General features: G+C 42.0%; 1 protein-coding gene across 3 annotated transcripts; it reads left to right on the plus strand.

Moving 5' to 3' along the window:
- Positions 1 to 402: 402 nt before the first annotated feature.
- On the plus strand, positions 403 to 20926 carry LOC110497923 (intraflagellar transport protein 43 homolog B). Of its 3 annotated transcripts, XR_005037745.1 has the most exons (10): positions 403 to 544; positions 2052 to 2162; positions 6191 to 6255; positions 8613 to 8651; positions 9924 to 9970; positions 16542 to 16614; positions 18494 to 18569; positions 18765 to 18827; positions 19217 to 19384; positions 20367 to 20926. XR_005037745.1 is itself a non-coding variant. In XM_036954870.1 (9 exons), exons 1-9 carry the CDS (start codon positions 500 to 502, stop codon positions 19325 to 19327), a joined length of 630 nt encoding a protein of 209 aa, XP_036810765.1. In that variant the 5' UTR covers positions 403 to 499; the 3' UTR covers positions 19328 to 19523. The 3 variants fall into 3 exon arrangements, 2 of the variants coding, with proteins under 2 accessions (XP_036810765.1, XP_036810766.1); XM_036954870.1 differs by lacking the exon at positions 20367 to 20926 and having other exon boundaries at positions 19217 to 19523; XM_036954871.1 differs by lacking the exons at positions 403 to 544; positions 20367 to 20926 and adding an exon at positions 1062 to 1396 and having other exon boundaries at positions 19217 to 19523.
- Positions 20927 to 21148: the final 222 nt, after the last annotated feature.

The following is a 21148-nucleotide window of genomic DNA, read 5'->3' on the forward strand; positions in this document are numbered from 1 at the left end:
AATTGATCGAGCATGATGTTTTAGGTCATGAATGACATGAACATACCGGTATGAAATATTTGGTGTAGTTCCAGGGTGAGGCTCCATATCAGCATCTCTATATACGGCCAGTTCCAGTGGGCTTAAATCAACATCTACCAGCAAGATCCTAGTAAACAATACTGGACCTCCAGTCCAGTTGCTGGCATGCACCCAACTAACCATTGACTAACAAAAATAAACTATCACATGAGCTATACCGAACCTTGACTACGGGGCATGTAAGGCTAATAATAACAGAGTTAAATACAGGCTATTTTCATGACTGTGCGAGCTTTGGCTCAAATGAAGATTTTTGTTTTTTTGTAATATCTATGTTTAAGGCCAGTTGTGCTATTACCAGACCGCTCTGCCTCTCGAGCATGGACCAAACACCAGCCCCCCCCATTGTTGTCACCATGGAGATGGTTGCTGTGTGACGCTCCGGGTCTCCAGGAAGTAGCTGTCAACGCAAGAAAAAATGGACGATCATCTTAAACTCGGAGACAGTGGAGTTGTAAAGAATGTGAGTGATTTACGCTTTCAACTTGTATGCATACAGAGTATTTACAGAAGTAGCTAGCAATGTTTGGGATGACATGGCAAACCTTGAACTTCCTTGCGATCTTTCTGTTGTCCATGATTATGTGCCTTTGCTTTTCCATGCAGCTAGCTATTATTAGTAAGCATAAAAAAGTAACGACCATAAAGCTAACCCTACCCTATTCATAGTCAGACGCTAGCTAACTACATTTAGCACAATTGATGAAGGTACAGTAGCTATCTTCTTCTGGCGAAATGTGGTTAAGAGCCCTGACGGAAGGATAAGGACCTTATTTTATATATCAGCGATAATTTTCAAATTGTAAATTGATACACACCTTTATTATGGTTAGGGTTATTGTGTTTCCACACGGCCATATTTCCATGTTACAGCGTGTGGTGTGTATGGAAGACAGAGGCTACTGTACCACCAGTGCTAATGATCTAGCATGCTCAAAAGGACTAAAGGAGCCTAACGTTGCTTTACTCCTTAGTCCAAGGACGACATGTTCTGTTTAAAAGTCGAATTGGCTCTGGAAGCCAAAACACCCAAATACTCCATCTACACGTGAAATGATTATCAATTGCGGTTTAGAAACATAAATCCCTCTACTTTCAAATCACATCAAAAGCGTTTCAGAAATGCAAAATACACACTTACTGTACACTGTTTAACCGGTTTACAGTATTTTTCAGTGACAATACCTGTGTGGGGTTTTTCTTCAGATAGCTAATTAGCACAAGTATTCAGTCCACTCTGTCTTCTGTCTGTTTTCTGTAAACAAGCGGCTGTAACATGGAAATATGGCCCTATGGGAACCCTAACTCAATAAAGGTGTGTATCAATTTAACCTTTTTGTTTTTTGAAAATTATTTCTCAAACATATGAAAGATAAGGTCCTTATGCTTCCAAAACCATAGCTCAAGCAATGCGTGGCAATGTTCAGTCCCACTACAGAATATGCCTTTGTCCAATGACTCTTATGTGTAATGTAATGGAACTGAGAGTCATAATCATGGGCTAGCATTCTCCTTGTAACAGAATAAGGCTGCCAAAAATGTGGTAAAACATCATTTTGATGTGATATGAAAGACATTTAACATTTTTTTTTAATTTTTTGTATTTTATTTTATTTTTTGTAATTTAGCAGAAGTGCTTATCCAGAGCGACTCACAATTAGGGTTACCATTGACAGATTTTTCACCTAGTAGGCTAGGGTATTCGAACCAGAAACCTTTGGCTTACTGGCCCAACGCTCTTAACCGCTAGGATACCTGCCGCTGAAAGTAAAGGGCTTTATGTTTCTAGAACCGTATCACAATTGAGAGTGGGTATGTGTAAATCCCTACTCCTTAAGAGTAAATTATTGGGTTACCATAAAGCCAGCAATTTTATCTCAAAAAGTCAATTCCTAGCTAATGCTTGAGGGTTTACGACGTGTTCGTGTCATTTTAAGATCCTTTTCATCGACTTGAAATATGATTTTCAGGTTGCAAAGTTGGGTCGACGGGGTCAACGTACTCGACAGGCTGCAGAGCAAACATCTCTGGAGGAGCCTCGACACGTCAGGAAATCCTCTTCTTCTACATCGATGGGAGAGGTAGCTATGATTTGTGATTGATTATCAGTGCTGCTTGTAATGCATTTGTATTTACCTGAAACCCAATATCATATATTATGTCATGGCCGTTAACTTCACTGCATACACTCAATCTGAATACGTGTGAATCATTTCTTATGCATGAACCAAGGACGTGGAAGAGGTATTGTATGAGGACACCTAAGTAATGATATGGCATGTCTTGGCAGTATTTATTGGCAGAAACTTTATACCCCAATAACATACAGTATACCCTCATAGTGTACAGTAGACTACATACTCAAATCAATACACATACGATTTTAATGTAGACATTTTATATACCTACTCAGCTGTCACTTCTATTCTGAATACCTCACATTGTGGTATAAAGTTACTTTGTGTTGTATTCAAGGGATGCACTGCTTTATTCTGCTTTATAGTTGTAGGGTTATTACATTACAGTAGTTTCTATGGATGCTGCTCCTTTTATGTCAAATATGTTTGAAGTGGACCATGCACTTTTTTTGACTTAAAAGTTGTCCTACATACCTGGTGGTCTTGAATGTTCTTTTTTTTGGCAAAGCCCACCTACCCATTTCCTTCAGATATGAAACCGAAGGAGCAGGGTCTAGGTGTTATTTTTTAAGTGGGCTTATGCTGTTTGCTTTGGTACAACATTGCCCATTCTATAACTACCCCTGTTATGAAGAGAGAGGATTGTCTTTAGTTAGTCTGATTTTCAGTGCTGTGTGGGGAGAGGCTAAAGGTCTACTGCTCGACTGTATTGATCCATGCTGATTCATACCAGCCTTTGCTCCTGGACCCTCATCTCCCACTGACACACAGAAAGTGATTACAGGCATAATTGCTTTCAAAGTCAAATTGGAAATGACGTATGACAATGTCAACCACTTTATTCCAAAGCATTGGCATTCATGGTATGGAGGTCTTGCTTGTCCCTAGAAGTGGCAAACTGTAAGCCACCCAACATTCCTTGACCAGGAATTCCAGCTATGCTTTTGCAGTAATCTTCCCAAATTAGGCCAACTTCCCTAATGTAGAATCAGGATTCTCGCGCCCCTAGTGACCTGACGTGCACATGAAATGCATTTTTTTTCTCCCAGTGGCGTGCGACTTAGTAGATTTGTTTATCAGCCCTGGTCTGCTTTTCCTATAAATACCCACTGATTGGTCACATTCTTGACATCCTTTTTAACAAAGGCTGAACTGCATTCATGGGCTGTTAGTCTGAGTTTGTCCACCACAAGGGTCTACTGCTTGGACTTTCAGAAAGGTCTAGAATAGAAAATATGTAGCCTAACCCTTCACTATGATGACATTATTGCCTAAATACACCCCACTGCCACTATTCTACTATAACTGTAAAGTTCATATATGGTCATACAGTCTAGTGGAACAGTGGTGGTCGGTGACATTTAAGATGAGGAAAGACGTTTTTTTTTTTATGAGCATTGCCTTATTTCGATTACAGCATATTGGAAGACTGTCATAAATATTCTATTCACCCAGCTCAATGTAACATCAATAGATTTAGGCTACTACATGATGCTCACATTTTTCCTATACCTATCATGAGGTTGCCATAACCTAGCCTATGAGTGAAAGTGAAAAATGTGAGTGATCAAGGTGGCAGACAGTGACACATTCAATACCGCCTTGCACACTCTTGCCTGCATCTAGCTGATTTAGGGTGTAATCCTTAGTTCAACAGTTGCAAATGAGAGAATTTCGTTGAGTTTACTTCCATTTATAAAACATTTTCAACAGAATTGGCGGAATGAATACACCCTTGATCACACGCAAAAACACTGTTCACTTTCATAGCAGTCACATACAAACAGCATGAAAATTTTGCTCTTTGTAGAATTCCTTCTCACTTCTACGCGCTCCCCTCCTCTCATGTTTTCCCATAGCTTGTGGACTTCAGTGCATAACACATCAGCTGTCTGTGACCAGGTGAAAAAAACATTCCAAGCAAAACATTCATATCATAACCGCTAACTGTTACACACAGCCTACACCATTGTCACCATATTAGCTAACATCAAACCTAGTCAACATAGTTACGAGGAACTAATGTATAAGTATACCCACTACAAACATGCAGTACTGTGTACAGTCAGCAAGCAGTTTAGCAGTTTCACCGGCAGGGCCTCTGTGGCAATAAATTATTAAAACCAAAAGTTTACATTGACTTGGAAGAGTTCCAGTGTTGTATCGCCATAGCCAGCTAGCTAATATAGCATCCCTCTCTGTTTGAGCCGGGTGTTTGAGTAGGCTAAACTAGCTAGCTGCATTAAATACATTAATTTGTTCAACTATTGTCTTTCTCTCTCTTTGAGTCAACTACTCACCCCTTTTTATGAACTGCAGTGCTAGCTAGCTGTAGCTTATGCGTTTAATACTAGATTAATTCTCTGATCCTTTGGTTGGGTGGACAACATGTCAGTTCATGCTGCAAGAGGTCTGATAGGTTGGAGGATGTCCTCCAGAAGATGTCAGAATTACTCTGTAAGTCTGTTGAAGCGGGTGAGGACCATGAGCCTCCTTGGTTTTGTGTTGATGTCAATGTACCCAGAGGAGGACGGAAACTAGCTGTCCTCCGGCTACATCATGGTGCTACCCTACAGAGTGCTGTTGAGGCTACTGTAGCCCTTCATTGCAAAACAGGGTGTGTTAATCAATTATTTGGGCACGTAAATATATTTCATATACTTTTATCATCCTCACCCAACGAGGGAGGTTCATTGAAAACATGGCATTTTTAGCTACAGTGGAGGCTCCTCAGAGGAGGGAGGGGAGGACCATCCTCCTAAGCGAATTTCATAAAATAAAAATAGTGAAACATAAAAAAAGTTATCCTTTTAGGTAGCAGACTGTAAAAGCGGGTTTTACCCTGAGGAATTGAACAGTATCGATGAGCTACCACTTTTATTATTAATTTGGCCTCCCTTGTTCTTGTTAAAATCCCATTGTTTACTAATTTCATGAAATTACTTATTCATCCTCAACCTTCCAGCTTAACACCAGCAGCCTCCACCTCCCTCTCTAGATGCTGACATTCACATTTATAAATGGGTTTGGTGAAGGAACCAGCCATGAATAATTGATTTCCTCTTTCATGGCGCAACAAAGAAATTCCTCCTGGCCACTGTGTCTTTTGCAGACCCAATTTGGTAATGAGAGTGTTGTGCTTTTTTTCTCCAAATTAATTTGTCTGCTGCCCACCCTTGTGTGCTCTGAGGAATTCTTTCATTCAAGTGCTGGTCCCTGACTCCCCGGGCTCCGGTCTCAGGACCACAATCCAAACTCAATTGACTATTTTCAGTACTATTTTCAGAATCGAAGAATGAGAGGGAGAGGGTCATTTTTTCCTGTGAAGCTATTTTAGGTCAGGCTCGTGGCCCCCGGGCAGTCCTCTGTGTGGCAGTTCCCACACTCTGCTCCATATGTTCAGGCTCTGTGATTGGACAGCAGTTAAAACCATAATAAACAACAGCAATATGTCGTGCATGCCATTCCTAAGTGAGAAGCTATGTCATTCATTGCTAGAAATGTGCAGCCATCTGTAGGATGGTATAGTGCAGCAAACATATATTACCAGAACACTGAAGAGAAGAATAGATAAAGTAGGCTTTCCCCAGTGATATGGGAAACTAAGCGTTACTTGGGCTGTTGTAGTTTACACCTCACAAATTCAGTTCCATGAGTGGTTTGTGTTTTTTAACATCAGAGCCTCCTGTTGACTCATCTGAACTTAATAGGTCTGCTCCGTTTTGGAAATATGTTTGTGCATGGGTGCATACTTGTATTTTTCTTTCTTGTTAAGCTTGATATAAAGTATTATTTTCACATAGATTTAGAGACCATGACATGCCACAACATACTTGCTATTTTGGACTCAAAATGTTGCACATTTTCCTCCTCCTGTATGTTTTCAACCTAAGTGTAGAATTTAATAGTTTAAAGGAGTTGTCTTGTCAGACCATTGTTATGCCTGTCATTAATGATCTCTCTCACCTCAGGGACCCCCTCCTAAACCAGCCCGCAGGCAGGGCGGATGGGCTGAAGAGACTTCTGGATCAGCCAAGTGAGTATCTCCTTCTCTCAACAAATTGTATTTCCAGCCTCTAGGTATCTACCTCACAGTCTCCAACATGCATTATTTTGTTACTAATGATCTCTCGTGCTGTAGACAGAGAATAGGATATTTATCAGTGCAAGTTCTTTACACGTTTTGCTCTGAATCAACAATGTTCCAGGGAGTCTCTCTGAGCAGTGAACTCCACATTCATCTTCATCAGCGCGGGATCCAATAATTGACATGGTTCATGTATCAGCCACAGGAGGGCACTGTTAGTCAGCTATCCACTTCATCACAGGGCTTAGGCCACTTCATCACCTCTTACGATGGCTGTCTAACTAAAGCACGCTCGCCTTTAAAGGCACACATGCCGTTGTGAATTCATTAAAATCTCTGTACAATGAATGTATGAATATTTCATACCACAGACAGATGGAATGTCTGGAACAAAATCATTTCCCCCCAATAGAACACATTTAAATTACTGTACGTCTCCCTATGTGATGTCAGTGTGACTGTAGTCAGACTGTGGAACTGGCTCTCCACTCTTCCAGATGGCTCCATCTACCACTCTACTCCAGTCTCTGTTGGGAGGAGAGCTGGGGAGATGCATAAATCCATACATTGAAGTGAACAAGACGATTCAATTGGGTTTATTTGCATGGTTTTCTGTGCCGATAGTGCATGTAAAGAGAACAGCAAATTAAATATATTTTTCTCACTCTGGGAAGGTCAGGGTGTCGCTTCCTTGTGTTAGTGTAACTTGTCTTGATTCCTGCGTTCAGAGAGATTGGAATACAGGAGGTGTTAAGGGTTTCTCACGTGCATTGATCCTCTCTGAAACAAAGTAAGTAATGGCCCCCCCTGGAACCGGCAAGGACTTTTCCCTTCAATGTCACCCCTCATGCTCAATCACTGCTGCCCTCCTCCCACTAATCCCAGCGCAGGAATCCCAGGATTTGTCGATCTATCACTCCTAATTGACACTAAATGATCTGTCAGTTTATTGATGAACCTTTGAAGCCGGGTTGTCACAATATATTTTATCCCTAACAACTTTTTCCAGACAGTTTTACCATGTCTATCGCTTCAGCCTACATGAGTCTTAATCAAGGGGCCTGTAATGTGTCTTAAGTGTCGCCAGCCCCGCCCCCGGTGCCAGGCACACAGGACAGGACACAGTCCAAGGGCAGCAAGGTGGGCTCCCTCAGCCCTGCCCTCTGATCTGTCTCACTGACCATCATGGCATACTCCAGAGCCTCCAGAGATGAGTGAATATATCATTTATAAAGTATCATTTATAACCATACTAAATGTCATTACATTTCTTATTCAGGTTATTGATACACAGTAATGAAAAACAATAAGAAAATGTTTTTTCAGTCCAGAGAAAATGACAGTATGTGATTTCTTTAATACCAGTAGGGGGCACTCCTCAACCAGGAGAACCTGCAGAATGTGACATGCATCTCCTCCCCAAAAGAATCCCAGAAACACTCATATCTAATGAAACTTTATATAAGTTGTTTTCACAGCCAAACATACCTAGACTGTCTTGGTCTAAATGTTCAAGAATGTAATAACTGATTTGCTTTTCTAATGCTGTTAAGATGAGTTTATTGGACAGTAGCCGGGTTTTGTTTAATATTATCTCCCTCGTTCTCTGGTGTGAAACAGTGTTATGCTAAGAATAGTGTGTTGCGGTGAGAATGTGTGAAAAGACAGTGATTTGGTCAGAGTGTGTAGGGCGTGGCATGCGGTGTCACAGTCAAGCAGGGTTGTGTGAGAGAGGAGTCTGAAAATAACCCGTGGTCCAGCGGGGAACGAGGCTGAGGGCTCAGATAGAGAGACGGACAACAGAGAACACAATAGGTGGACCGCGGGCCCTTGGTATCATTACAACACACATAAGACATGGCAACATTTGTAGAATTGCAGGAAATGACCATTTCAACTGCTCAATGTTTCCTCCGCCAACAAGTGGGGGTGTGAACAGTTTGGGATTGCATGGGTTGCGAGGTGGGGGTTTGTTACTACGCAGATGAATGACAATATCCATTCGGACCTTTGTCACCTAGGAAATTTGTGTGACCGTACCTTCTCAGTTAGTACTTGTACCCCTGACCTAGGCCCTATGAGGCTCAAATCAGACAGAATAACTAGCCTACATCTGAAACCAGCAGTGGTTTTTAAAGATGGATCTTACAAATAGAAAGAGAAGAACTGTTCAATAATATAATTGGTAATGGTTTTGTTTTATTAAAATTGAATTGATTCTAGTCCTTTTATTTTTGTGGCACAAAAGTATTTTCTCTGTATTCCTTTGTTGCAAAATCTTAACAATGATCTTTTTCCCCCCTTAGGTCTGGAAGAAGACCTGCCATGGTGCAGGACGTGGAAGAGTATGTTTTCTCAGTCTCGTATTTTTACTCAGATTTTTTCCCTCAGTTGTTGATGAAATTAAATTACTTTTGTAAAAAAAAATGTTTTAAGAGCAAAATTAGTCCGATTTAAATGTTTGTTTATACCCACTGCTCTGATGTGGAAATTGCTGTACTTTGAGATTGTCCTTGGTTGCAACTAATCCTCGCCTTCCAAGAACAATCACTTAAAAAGCCTGCGTGACTGAGTTGTCATCACTTGTATTGTTGTTGGGAGCCAAGTTAGCCTGTAATTTTAGTTGTTCCACGTTTCCAACGTTCATAATAGGCATTGAATAGACAGTAGTGACATGGAAGGAGACGAGAGAACATGTTGTGTTTTACTCATCATTGCTGGAGCCCCTTGCTTAAATAGTGGTGTTGAGATGCAGCTTTGACAGAAACACAGGCAGCACTTTAAAATAGTCCCTTGATATATGCTCTTTTCACCACCAGCCCATCTCAGTAACAGTTATTTACTGCCCCCGCTGTGTTAGTTTTGATTAATTCTCAGGGTTTTTTTCTGGATCAGAACGGGGCTTCAGTGGTGGGCGTGACAGAATAGAGAAAATGTTAAGCCAATTTCCTAGATTTTGACAAATTTCTCCATGCAGCTAAGAGAAAATGTTGCAGTTATAAAGCTAATTTCCTGCAATTGTATGTATTTTGCCATGGCTAATGCTGTGTTCTTTTGCTCAAACATAATAATGAAATCTATACTGCTAAATTCATTTTGGGAATTTTCAATTCTCCCTGAATGTCTAGTTTTTATTTAGGTGATTGTTAGTTCTCATAGATTATTTGATAAAAAAATATATAGGTCCATTATCTTTTGAAAATGTTTTTCCATCCTATTTTAGTTTTTTACACTATTTGGACTTAGGCAACCCGAAAAAACGCTTAGGTGGCCCGCCCAAGGATTTCAATGGCAGAAAAATCCCTGGTTCTTGGAGGGATACTGTTGAAGTAGCTGAAGCCCTGGGCTGCTCACAGTGACAGTCCCACCGATGCTGCTGTGGCTGCGGAGCCTTTTGGCTGCATCTGCTGCTGTGTTGTAGACACAGTCCCAGTCAGCCTGCAGCAGACAGACAGGCAGAGCAAGCCTCCTATCAGGCTGATCTAGAGCCTCGCTCAGCCCACAGAAACAGGCCCATCATCAAAGCACAACAGCCCAATCCAAGTCTGGCTCCCTCTGATGACCTCACCGCTGAATGCTTTCAATAATTCATACTCTCCCACTTCCTGTTTCTGCAGTCGACGCCTGCGACCACAAACCCCCCAGGGCTCGGATGATGAAGGAGGTGAGAGCACCCTTGCATCCCAGTCCTGCGTCTCTTCTGGAGGGCAGAGCTGAGTCCTCCAGTCCCTCTGCAGCACATTCATCCACTGGAAATAGAGCATATAGTAACCTCTCATCGCGCTCTCTGACACTACATATTTCTTGTCAGTGCTATTGATGAATCCTTCATAAGAACTCTGTTTAGACCAGCTACTGAGAGATGCCCCATAACTAACCAGAGCACACAATCGTTTATAGATGAAAATCACAGGTGAATATGTTCAGTTAGAACTAGAGGATCACTGGTAATCCTCCTCATTCAATCACATTACGCAAAGTCCATAACAGACCTCAAATACAGTATTCACTAAATTCATTCCCCTATTCATTGGCTGAAGTGTGGCAGGATTTAAGTGGCTGTCCCCTTTGAGCTTTTCACACACACACGTCTTCTCACACACACACACACCGCGGCAGGTGTTGCAGAGCATGGATCCAGCGGTCACCTCAGGGTCCGGCTCTCCGCATCACAAACAATGTCAGGATAGATGGAGGACATTTCAGCAAAGCACAGCCTGGGATAATTGTTCCATTTTTCAGAGCAAAGCAGCAGGGGAAATAAGGGTGAAATTGCCTTAGCAAAGATAGGAGTTGTGATTCCCTGTTAGAACACTAAGGAGTTATACATATACATACCAATGACAATGGCCAGGCTGCCTGGCATTGTATAAGGAGGTTGTCTCTGAGGTATCAAGCTGACATATTGATGAGGAACAGAAGCACTGTGTCTGCAGCTGTAGTTACTACTCTCACACATCGCTAAATAAATGAAACACATATACCCGCCATAGCCTTTTTCTGTCTATTTAGATTCTTAAAATACTATTCAAAATGTATTTACATGTTTCATCTTTTAGATTGTTCTATGTTTGATGTTATGAACTACATTACTGGAATTAGCATCTTCCTAAGACCCCCCCCCACACACACACACATTTGTTGCCCACAGAACAGCGTCAATTCGTCGGGTCATGGACTCTACAAGGTATCAAAAGCGTTCCACAGGGATGCTGGCCCATGTTGACACCAATGCATCCCACAGTTGTGTCAAGTTGGCTGGTTGGCCCGCTCTTGATACACACAGGAAACTGTTGAGCATGAAAAACCCAGCAGTGTTGCAGTTCTTGACACAAACCGGTGCGCCTGACACCTATTGCCATACCCCGTTCAAAGGCACTTCCATATTTTGTCTCCCCATTTACATTCTGAAGGGTATATCCTCTTATAGTTTTATGGCCAATTTGTTTTTACAAAGCATTTTTCATTTTTCTTCTGTTTATGATATTTTTTATTTTAACAAATGGCCGTAAACATACTGTTTTTGACACACACACACACACACACACACACACACACACACACATACCACACACACACACACACACACACACACACACACACACACACACACACACACACACACACACACACACACACACACACACACACACACACACATACCACACACACACACACACACGCACGCAGTGGCTGAAAGGGTCAGTTGTGTGGAGACCCCAGTGGCATGCTTCTTACCCAGTAAATGCAGCTGGAAAGATAATTCCTCAGTGGAGGGAGACCTCTTAATACAGTGCCGAAGGCAGGGGCAGTGGAAATTGCAGTGCTGAGGGTTAGTGAGATAGCCCCTCCGATCTTGATTATGTCTCCTACCCTATCCCATATGTCCACTGGCTAGAGGCAGAGAGAGAGAGGGCTAGACCCTGCCCCCTTGTCCCCCTCTTCCCCTCGGCCGGCCTTCAGTCCCCTGCCAGTTACATTACAGAGAACTGCCATTACAAACACACTCATCTGTGCTAAATCTGTTTATTTCTCCCCCCCTCCCTATTTAATTTCTCTCTTTCTCATCTCTCTCCCCCCCTCTTTCTTTCTCTCTCTCTCTCTTCTCTCTCATCTCTCTCCTCTCTCTCTTTCTTCTCTCTCCTCTCTCTTTTTCATCTCTCTCCTCTCTCTCTCTCTCTCTCTCTCTCTCTCTCTCTCTTTCTCATCTCCCCCCCCTCTTTCTTTCTCCTCTCTCTCCTCTCTCTTTCTCCTCTCTTCTCTCTCTTTCTCCTCTCTCTCCTCTCTTTCTCCTCTCTCTCTTCTCTCTTTCTCCTCTCTCTCCTCTCTCTTTCTCCTCTCTCTTCTCTCTTTCTCATCTCTCCTCTCTCTTTATCATCTCTCTCCTATCTTTCTTTCTCATTACTCTCTCTCCTCTCTGTCTCCTCTTTCATCTCTTTCCCTCTTTCTCCTATCTCTCTCTCTTTCTCATCTCTCTTTCTCTCAGTGATCTGCTGAATATTGTCCCATAAGCCTTTCAAATGTGTCCCGTGCCTAGGTAATCATCCCACTGACTCGCTGCTTAGATTATAACAGCCCTGCCTGCCTGGTGATGTGGAGACGTTTCCCCAAAGTCGCTGACTGAGGCGTGCCTGCCGGGAGTACAGTATGTCTACATTCACAGCAAATTATCCCCTTTTGATATTTACATGCTTCAGCGAGGAAACTCGCCGTGACCGTGTGATAAGGAGAGGCTTGGCCCAGTCGCCGCCAGACAAAGCAACCTTGATAGATGTCCAGGCTGGTATGTGGAAGGGAGGAAATGTATCAGGTAATTTGTGCCAGCAGTGCTGGGAACAGACAGCTCCTTCTGATGGAGTTGACCTTTCCTTCAGAAAAACTCTAGCTTGTTTGCAGCTCATATTAATCCCCTCTTGACCTCCAGTAATAGGTTGAATTGGAAGCTCATTTAAAAATGTTGTTCCTATTTTCACTTAATAACAGAGTTTGCATATAGAGAACCTACCCCCAACTGCTCCACGTTGAACTCTCATAAATAGTGTTGATAGTGCATTATTGGCCGAGATGGGATGGGGGGAAACAACCCAAGAAGCTATTTGCAAAGAACAGGACGGCGAGGCTTTTGATGTCATTGTGCTAAGACCATTACATTTGATTGGGGGTCCGGGGGGGACGGATTCTGCTGAACGCTGTGCTTTGTAAATGAGAGGACAAAGTGTCACCGGGGCCTCATGAATATGAAATAGCCGGCCCGCCTCTATTCGGATATCAGAAACACAGATGAATCTTGTCAGAGGCTAACCGAGTGTGGCATTTTTTTGTTATTATAATTTTTTTGAAGAGAAAGGAATGAGTTATCAACTGATGATGAGGGTTATTATCTGTGCAAAGTGGATGGGATTTGACCAGGTTGTTTCCTGTTTCCTTCAACTGAAGAAACATTCAGAACCCTAATACTTTTTCTCGTTTAGCTTATTCTATGAACACATAACTTCCTTTTTGAGTATTTTTCTTGTAAAATTGCTGAAATCTTTGCTTATACAGTTATATGAGAATCTTACAGACTAAACATCTCAGAGCATCTTTATTTTACAACCACCAGTGTGTTTTCCAAAAAGTATTTTGAAGGAATAGTGACACAGATGTACAAATATTTCCTCCCATCAGATCGTGCCTCTCATCTCCTGGCCTGGCCTCTACTGTATTTAGCTCCTCTATTGACTTTCCCTTCAGGGTGCACTGCTGTGTTCAGAGATTACTGACATCCCTGCACCCTCCCTACCGCTCCCTAGTTTCTCCCGGCCTATTCACTGACACCTAGCACACTGTATGACTGGAAGAAGTCAGAAGGAAATGTAGCTACACTGTTCAACGGTTAGGGATAGATGGTATATAGCTACGGATGGAAGTGACACATAAATTGTTAAAATGTAAGAATTTGAACTAACCCTAACCACTGTCCTAACCTTAACCTACTTTCCTAACCTAACCTGCTACATTAATTATCCTAACCTGCTGAATAAGTTATTCCAACTTGCTGATTTCTGTTCATAGCTGTATACCACATAGTAATCACCTTTTCAATTGCCTTCAACCAAAACCAGTATTGAAAAAAAGAGACAAAACACATGGAAATCAGACCTATCCTCTGATGTCAGGTGGGTTGTTCTGTCTCTGCTTTTGTGTTCATTTAGACTTGTTACATGGCAACAAGGACTAGGTCTGTGACTTTGATGTTGACAGGCAAAAAACTCTACACTGAAAAAGATTAATCCTCCGCTCTTAAGATTCCTTGGGGAACTCTTGCCGGATAAAGAACCTTTGAGTTAAATTGGGGGTTCTTGACGTGTCATCTACGGTTCTTCCGAATTATAAATGTTTCTTGAAATGTATTGAAGCCTGCAGATGTCTCTTTCATAGCACATGGCAAATTGGCCAGTGTAACATTTCTAGTGTTGATTCAGGAGTTCAATTAACACTCAGTGGTGTAAAAGAACACCAGTGTTGGTGTTAATAACCAGAGTTGAACCAAAACCAAGCTATCATCATATTTCCCAGCATGCTCTTGTCGTGGAAATTCTTACACAGGGACACTCTAAGTCCAATTGTTTATTGTCAGCACGCTGGAGAGGTTCCATAATATTGATGCACCATAGTGAATGTCTGTCAGGAGCTCTAACGGGGCAGTCCCATTAGTTCTCTTATACAGTAGACTTACACAGAAAGTAATATTTGCATGATTTAGCTTATTCATTATTCAAAATAATTTTCATTAACGTTTGCTTAATTCAAGTGACCGACCAATACTGGGTTATGCATGTGACCGACTAATACCTCACAAGGCTTCTTCTCTCTAAGCTGAGACCTTGAAACGAAAATATATTTTGTTCTCAAAACAAGGATCTGGGTGTAATGCCAGATTGCAGATACTGATAGTGAGGATTTGCTCAGTCAGTCACTTGCATGAAGATAGAAAACGGTTATTAGAAAAGTACACACAGAGCACAGAGATTGGTAAATAGAAAAGCACCAACATAAAACTTTCCATCACACTCTTTTGCAGATTGATTTTTAGAATTGTTTGTTTAAATATCCATTTTTGGATGTACTGTACATTGATTGATTAATATAATCTTATGCTACTCAAATATACATACTATACACTTTTCTAAACAAATCCAATCTGTTACTTAGACTTATTGCATCCGTTAATGAAATGGTTGTTCCAGTTTAGATGCTTTAGCTAATCCCATTTTACTTATCCCAACCCGGGCGAACATTCTGAATGCAGGTTGCAGGTGAATAAATATTCAAAATAATGGATATCCCCACTCTGACTGGATTCCAATAGGAATTACACGTCACTTTCCAAGCCAGCATAACATAATGTGACTTGCAGGCCTGATGTGGCCTGTAAACTAGGAGTTTCAGGCCATTTTATTAGGGTAAAACTAGGAGCTTAAAATAAGGCCTTATGAAATATACACATTTACTTAGGATCTCACCTGAAGGCCATGGGACTGAAATGAATGCGAAAACAATGTCTCTGTCACTAGCAAACACAGTCATGGGTGGTACTGGTAACTCTAAAATTCAATCAAAAGGCACCCTGGGAAATATGCTAATAGATATTTGCATAAAGTAAGGTGTTGAGTGTGTGTGTGGTTCTTCAAAGAACCATCCCATTTAAGGTTCTTCCGAGAACCTAAAATGGTTCCTCTGGTTTATGGCATCGCTAAGAAGAACATTATTTGGTTCCAATTAGAACCTTTATTTTTAAGAGTGTAATTGCAAAGTTTGCAAAAGTATGAATTGATCGGTTTCGGTTGTGTCAGTAGTGGAGACCTACTTTCCCCCAGATTATGTAATATACTTGTAGTTCATCTATTTCTATTTTGTTGTGTTTGTTTATAACATGGCATAATGAATGTATTAATTTCATATTCATTTTACAAGTAGATTAAGTGGCTTCAACATTTCAATATTCATCACAGTCTGTCTGTCTTGCTCGCCTCCCCATCTCCCACTCTAACAAAAGTCCATCTGAAATGTGCTGTGAAAGTTTGCCCGTCCTTCTTGGGAGCTGAGCCATGCTCTGTCCTGTTGCGTTTTGCCAATTAAAGCGGGTTCCCACTGTTTGAGCAGCGGGTTAGTGGCTCCTGGCACTGCAGCCCCTGCCAGGCCGCACCGTGACTTCCGACCCCACACAGATGGGCCCGCCAGTAAATACTCTTGCACATGGCTTGACGCCGCCCCTGTCCGAGTGGCAGAGTGGACACTGAGGTCGGCCTGCCGGCCACCACTGGTCCTGGGGGTGGGTGGCGCTGACAGGGCCAAAATGCTGGGGGAGCGGGGGGTTCTTTCCGGGGAGCCCCTGGCCAGCGCCCCTCTCGCAGCAGGAAGAGCTGCCGCCTGGTCTCCTGAATATTCATGGCCGCCTGGCTATTGTGACAGGGCAACTCTATGGAAGATGTAGGGAGAGAGAGAGAGGGAGAGGACAAATCAGGTGCCAATTTACTCCCAGACACTCACGCTTACACACACACAAACTGTCATACCAAACACAAAGACTGTATCTTAGTTTTTCTGTAATCCATGTCCAGTTTTTAATGTGTTTAACCACTATTGCATCTCAGTTAAAATTTTAGGTGTAGAGATTGAATTACTAAATAATAGACAGTGTGACATTGATAAGATATTGATACAGTATGTCCTGGATGTATGTTGTGTTTTAGATATACCGGTGATCCCAGACCTTGACGAAGTACAAGAGGAAGACCTTAACATGCAAGTTGCTGCTCCTCCAAGGTACTGTAAAAACATGTCACGCTCCACTCTAGTTGACTCCAGTCACTCTGGTAGATTCATGGCATCCCATCACTCAATTTTCATGATTGATGAAGTACATCCTTTTGGTCAGTCTTGCACTTAAGTGAGTACAGACACACCTGCACACCGTCTCACATACTGTCTCTGACTGCATAACTCTGTTATAAGTAACCAGATAGCTGTTCAGATGTTCATATATTACCAGATTCGCCATACCTCTGGCTGGTTGCTGACCCATCTTCAGAACCATGTACAGTACCTGGCCTACATCTTAACATCAAGGAGAGCAAAAGATAAGAATACACTGGTCTTAGATGGTGACTTTGACTGTTACTTTGCCTCCTCTCATCATGGTATTGAAGGCGTCTTGGCATATTGGACCTTTATGCAGAAATAACAGTTGAGATGTGATTTATGCACGGCGGTTAGTGGGACCCTTACTAACGGGGCCCTTTGATTTACAGGGCAGTGAGAGACACGCCGACATGTGTCCGCTATGTAGCGCGGCTATGACAGCGGCGGAGGTTATTAGGCTGGGACCTGCTCTCTGTACGAGATAATATCCACATTGAACTCATTGCGGGGGCAATGTAGCGTGTAATGTGCAGTAAGTAGGACTGGCATGCACTGCTAGGCCCTCGCCACTTTCAGAGCCCCCCTCTTAATTCCAACTACAGATAAGCAGCTGCGTTTCAATTTGAGGCAGTTACCACTTGGCGCTCATCTCTCTGTTCTTTAATGAACTCTCCATGCCCTGTGTGCACTACCTCAAACTTCTGAGAAGATATCTGTCTCACAGAGTGATACTTGCAAGTTGTACTGTACTATGATACAGCTTCTAGATTAGTCTGGTAATATCTTGCAGGTAGTGTAGGGAATACTTTACTGTATTTCAATAGACATGCACTAATCAGGCTAGTGAGGAAAAGGATGCCAACAAGTACATGTTTGGTATAGCAGCTACCAGTGGTGGTTGGTGCTGTTTAAGATGAGGGAGGATGATTGTTTTTTTTTGAATGAGCATGGCCTTATTTATATTACTGCATATTGGATGACTGTCATTCACATTCCATTCACCCAGCTCAGTGTAACATCAATAGGTTTAGGCTACTACATGATACTCAAACTTTCCCTAAACCCATCATGAGGTTGCTACAACCTAGCCTATGAATGAAGGTTTACAATGTAGGTTCACAGGTTGAGAGAAATTTGCTTAATCAAGGTGACAGACATTGACACATTCAATACCACCGTGCACAATCTTGCCTGCATCTAGCTGATCTAGAGTGTAATCTTTAGTCCAATAGTTGCAAACAAGAATTTATATTGGACAAATTCAGGTATACACTGCAGTCCTAGCTAGCTGTATTATGCTTTATGCTTTCAGTACTAGATTATTTCTCTGATCGTTTGATTGGATGGACAAAATGTCAGTACATGCTGCAAAAGCTCTGATAGGCTGGAGGACACCCTCCGGAAGTTGTCATAATTACTGTGTAAGTTTATTTAAGGGGGTGAGGATCATGAGCCTCCTAGGTTTTGTATTGAAGTCAATGTACCCAGTGGAGGACAGAAACTAGCTGTCCTCCAGCTGCATTAAGGTGCTTACCCTACACAGTGCTATTGAGGCTAGTGTAGACCTTCATTGCAAAACTGTGTTTTAATCAATTATTTGGTGATGTGAATATATTTTATATTGTTTTATCAAAAAGGATAACTTTTCTTTGTGTTTCACTTTTTATTTTTTATTAAATTCACTGAGGAGGATGGTCCTCCCCTTCCTCCTCTGAGGAGCCTCCACTGGTAGCTACATTTATGATGGGATTTTTGTTTACATAGTGTTTGTCCTTCTCCCCAGCATCCAGGTGAACCGGGTAATGACATACAGAGATCTGGACAATGACCTCATGAAGTACTCTGTCTTCCAGACCCTGGTAAGACATCTCATATGGGGCCACACACACACAGCCAGGTTTCAACGGCTATTTATTTGTACTCTATATTAGATTACCCAGCCCTCTCTCTTCCTCCAGGAGGTCCTTTTAGGATGCATCCAATATAAATGACCTCTGTCTGTAGAGTGTGTTTCTGCAAGCTGGTGTTCTCATAAGGTCTATGCCTCTACCTAGGACGGTGAGATTGACTTGAAGCTCCTCACCAAGGTTTTAGCTCCAGAGCAGGAGGTGAGGGAGGTGAGTGAGTTTTTTGTAAATATAGCCGCTGTTCCCTGTGAGGGGGTGTCCAGATGTTGCTGAAGCACCAGGGGAGGTCGCCTCCCAGTCTCCCAGGTAATCAAGATTTATGATGTGTGCATTAACAAGCTCCATTCTCTTTTTCTCACCTTCCCTTGCCTCTCTCTTGCTCTCCTTCTCCCCCTCTGGTCTCTTCCTCTCTCTCTGTTTCTTATTCCCCTCTTTTCTCTCACACTCTTTATTAAACTATATATTTTCTTCCCCCCATTTTTTGTCTTTCTTTTCCCATATTCTCTCTCTCTCTCTCTCTCTCTCTCTCTCTCTCTCTCTCTCTCTCTCTCTCTCACTCTGTCTCTCTTTCTCTCTCTCTCTCTTTCGCTCTCTCTCAGGAGGACGTGGGTTGGGACTGGGATCATCTGTTTACAGAGGTGTCCTCAGAGCTGCTGACGGAATGGGATCAAGGAGAGAAGGAGGAGCAGGTCCCGCTGTCTGTGTTATGAGGACAAGCCTCCCCAAGTTGGGATAAAGTGGACCAGAATGTCTCCTCTGGGACCTGGGTGGGTGCATATCAATGCTCCGTCGAAACATAGGGACCATCAAATATACGTAGCTTGCCTCATATTGTTGCTCATATTCCAAATGTCTATTTCCAAGTGCAAAATTTATTTTTTTCCTAATAAATTTTAACAAAACACATTTTTTATTTGTTGTGAAATGAATTATTATTTTTTTATGGTAGGTTCCGAATGAATTATTCCTCTAAAACACAGAAGTTTAGTAACACGTATATGGTATTACTCTACCTATATGACAAACTCACCTTTACTTTAGAAAGCCTTCTAAATGATCTGATACAGATCAACATGCCCCTGTGTCTTCCGCCTGCACTATCAACCCCCCTCCAACCTTAGTCCCATACAAGTCCAAGGTTGATAATCAGCTAAGCTGAAATCCATTTAATTGTCTTCAAATTAACATGGTTCATTAAAGCCCACAACCTTATTGTTATTGACTGTGCCATTGACTTTATCTTCCAGCTCTTCGACAAGAGCAGCCCCTTCTTCACTATTATCTCAAATGAATTGAACACACTTCCCATTGACACCTGGGGGATTAGCATACATTATGTAAGGAAGACATCTTCCTCCTTAGCAGAAGGCTGGAGGGGTCCAGGTGTATGCTCTCTCCAAACTTACAGAACAACCATGCATCAAACCTAAACCACAGGGCCTTAGGAGAAGCAATAATACACAGGCCACCTGTGTCTGGTCTGGAGCGTGAAGTCACAAGATCTGCTGGTTGGCTATTGCGTAGCAACGTAGTGGTGCCAAAAGCCTTGGTCTGTCCTAGAAAGCCTATAAAAATTAAGATCGCCAGAACAGTCAAACAAAAATAATTTAGACAGCCGTTTTGGGCTCTACAATTAGTTTAAAAGTATCAAGTTTGATCCCCACAGTGAATTCTTTTTAAGTTTGATAAAAATTGAGTTATTTAATTAATTAGTGATCCATTCTGACTACTACATTTGTCTTCACACAGGACCACGTGCTGACTGACACAGGCCAATCACGGCCCGGCAGTCAACGAGGAGGCTCGCGCTCCGAGGCCATAGACATTGGCCATATCAAAACCATATTATAAACTGGGTGGTTTGAGCCCTGAATGCTGATTGGCTGAAAGCTGGGGTATATCAGACCGTATACCACAGGTACATTTATTTTTACTCTTCTAATTACGTTGGTAACTAGTTTATAATAGCAATAAGGCACTTTGGGGGTTTGTGGTATATGGCCAATATAACACGGCTAAGGACTGTATCCAAGCACTTGTGTTTAAGAACAGCCCTTAGCCATGGTATATTGGCCATGTACCACACCCCTTCGGGCATTATTGCTTAAATGTATCATGGGTAAATTGTGACTGACAGACTGATCTACTAATATTAATGAGTGCATTCTGATCCAACCGTAAATTCATACCCTACCGGTCAAAATTTTCAGAATACCAACTCATTGAAGGGTTTTTCTTTATTTGTACTATTTTCTACATTGTAGAATAAAAGTGAAGACATCAACACTATGAAATAACACATGGAATCATGTAGTAACCAAAAAAGTGTTAAACAAATCAAAATATATTTCATATTTGAGATTCTTCAAAGTAGCCACCCTTTGCCTTGATGACAGCTTTGCACATCCTCTTTCCATTAATCATCCTTGAGATGTTTCTACAACTTGATTGGAGTCCACCTGTTGTAAATTAAATTGATTGGACATGATTTGGAAAGGCACACACCTGTCTATATAAGTTCCCACAGTTGA

This window comes from Oncorhynchus mykiss, chromosome 19 (assembly GCF_013265735.2).
Source record: "Oncorhynchus mykiss isolate Arlee chromosome 19, USDA_OmykA_1.1, whole genome shotgun sequence".
NCBI lineage: Eukaryota > Metazoa > Chordata > Actinopteri > Salmoniformes > Salmonidae > Oncorhynchus > Oncorhynchus mykiss.

Coding starts and splice junctions, on each gene's coding strand:
- LOC110497923 (XM_036954870.1), top strand. CDS start 500: ATGGACGATCATCTTAAACTCGGAGACAGTGGAGTTGTAAAGAAT. Junction 545..2,051: donor ACAGTGGAGTTGTAAAGAAT/GTGAGTGATTTA, acceptor TATGATTTTCAG/GTTGCAAAGTTGGGTCGACG. Junction 18,570..18,764: donor ACTCTGTCTTCCAGACCCTG/GTAAGACATCTC, acceptor GCCTCTACCTAG/GACGGTGAGATTGACTTGAA.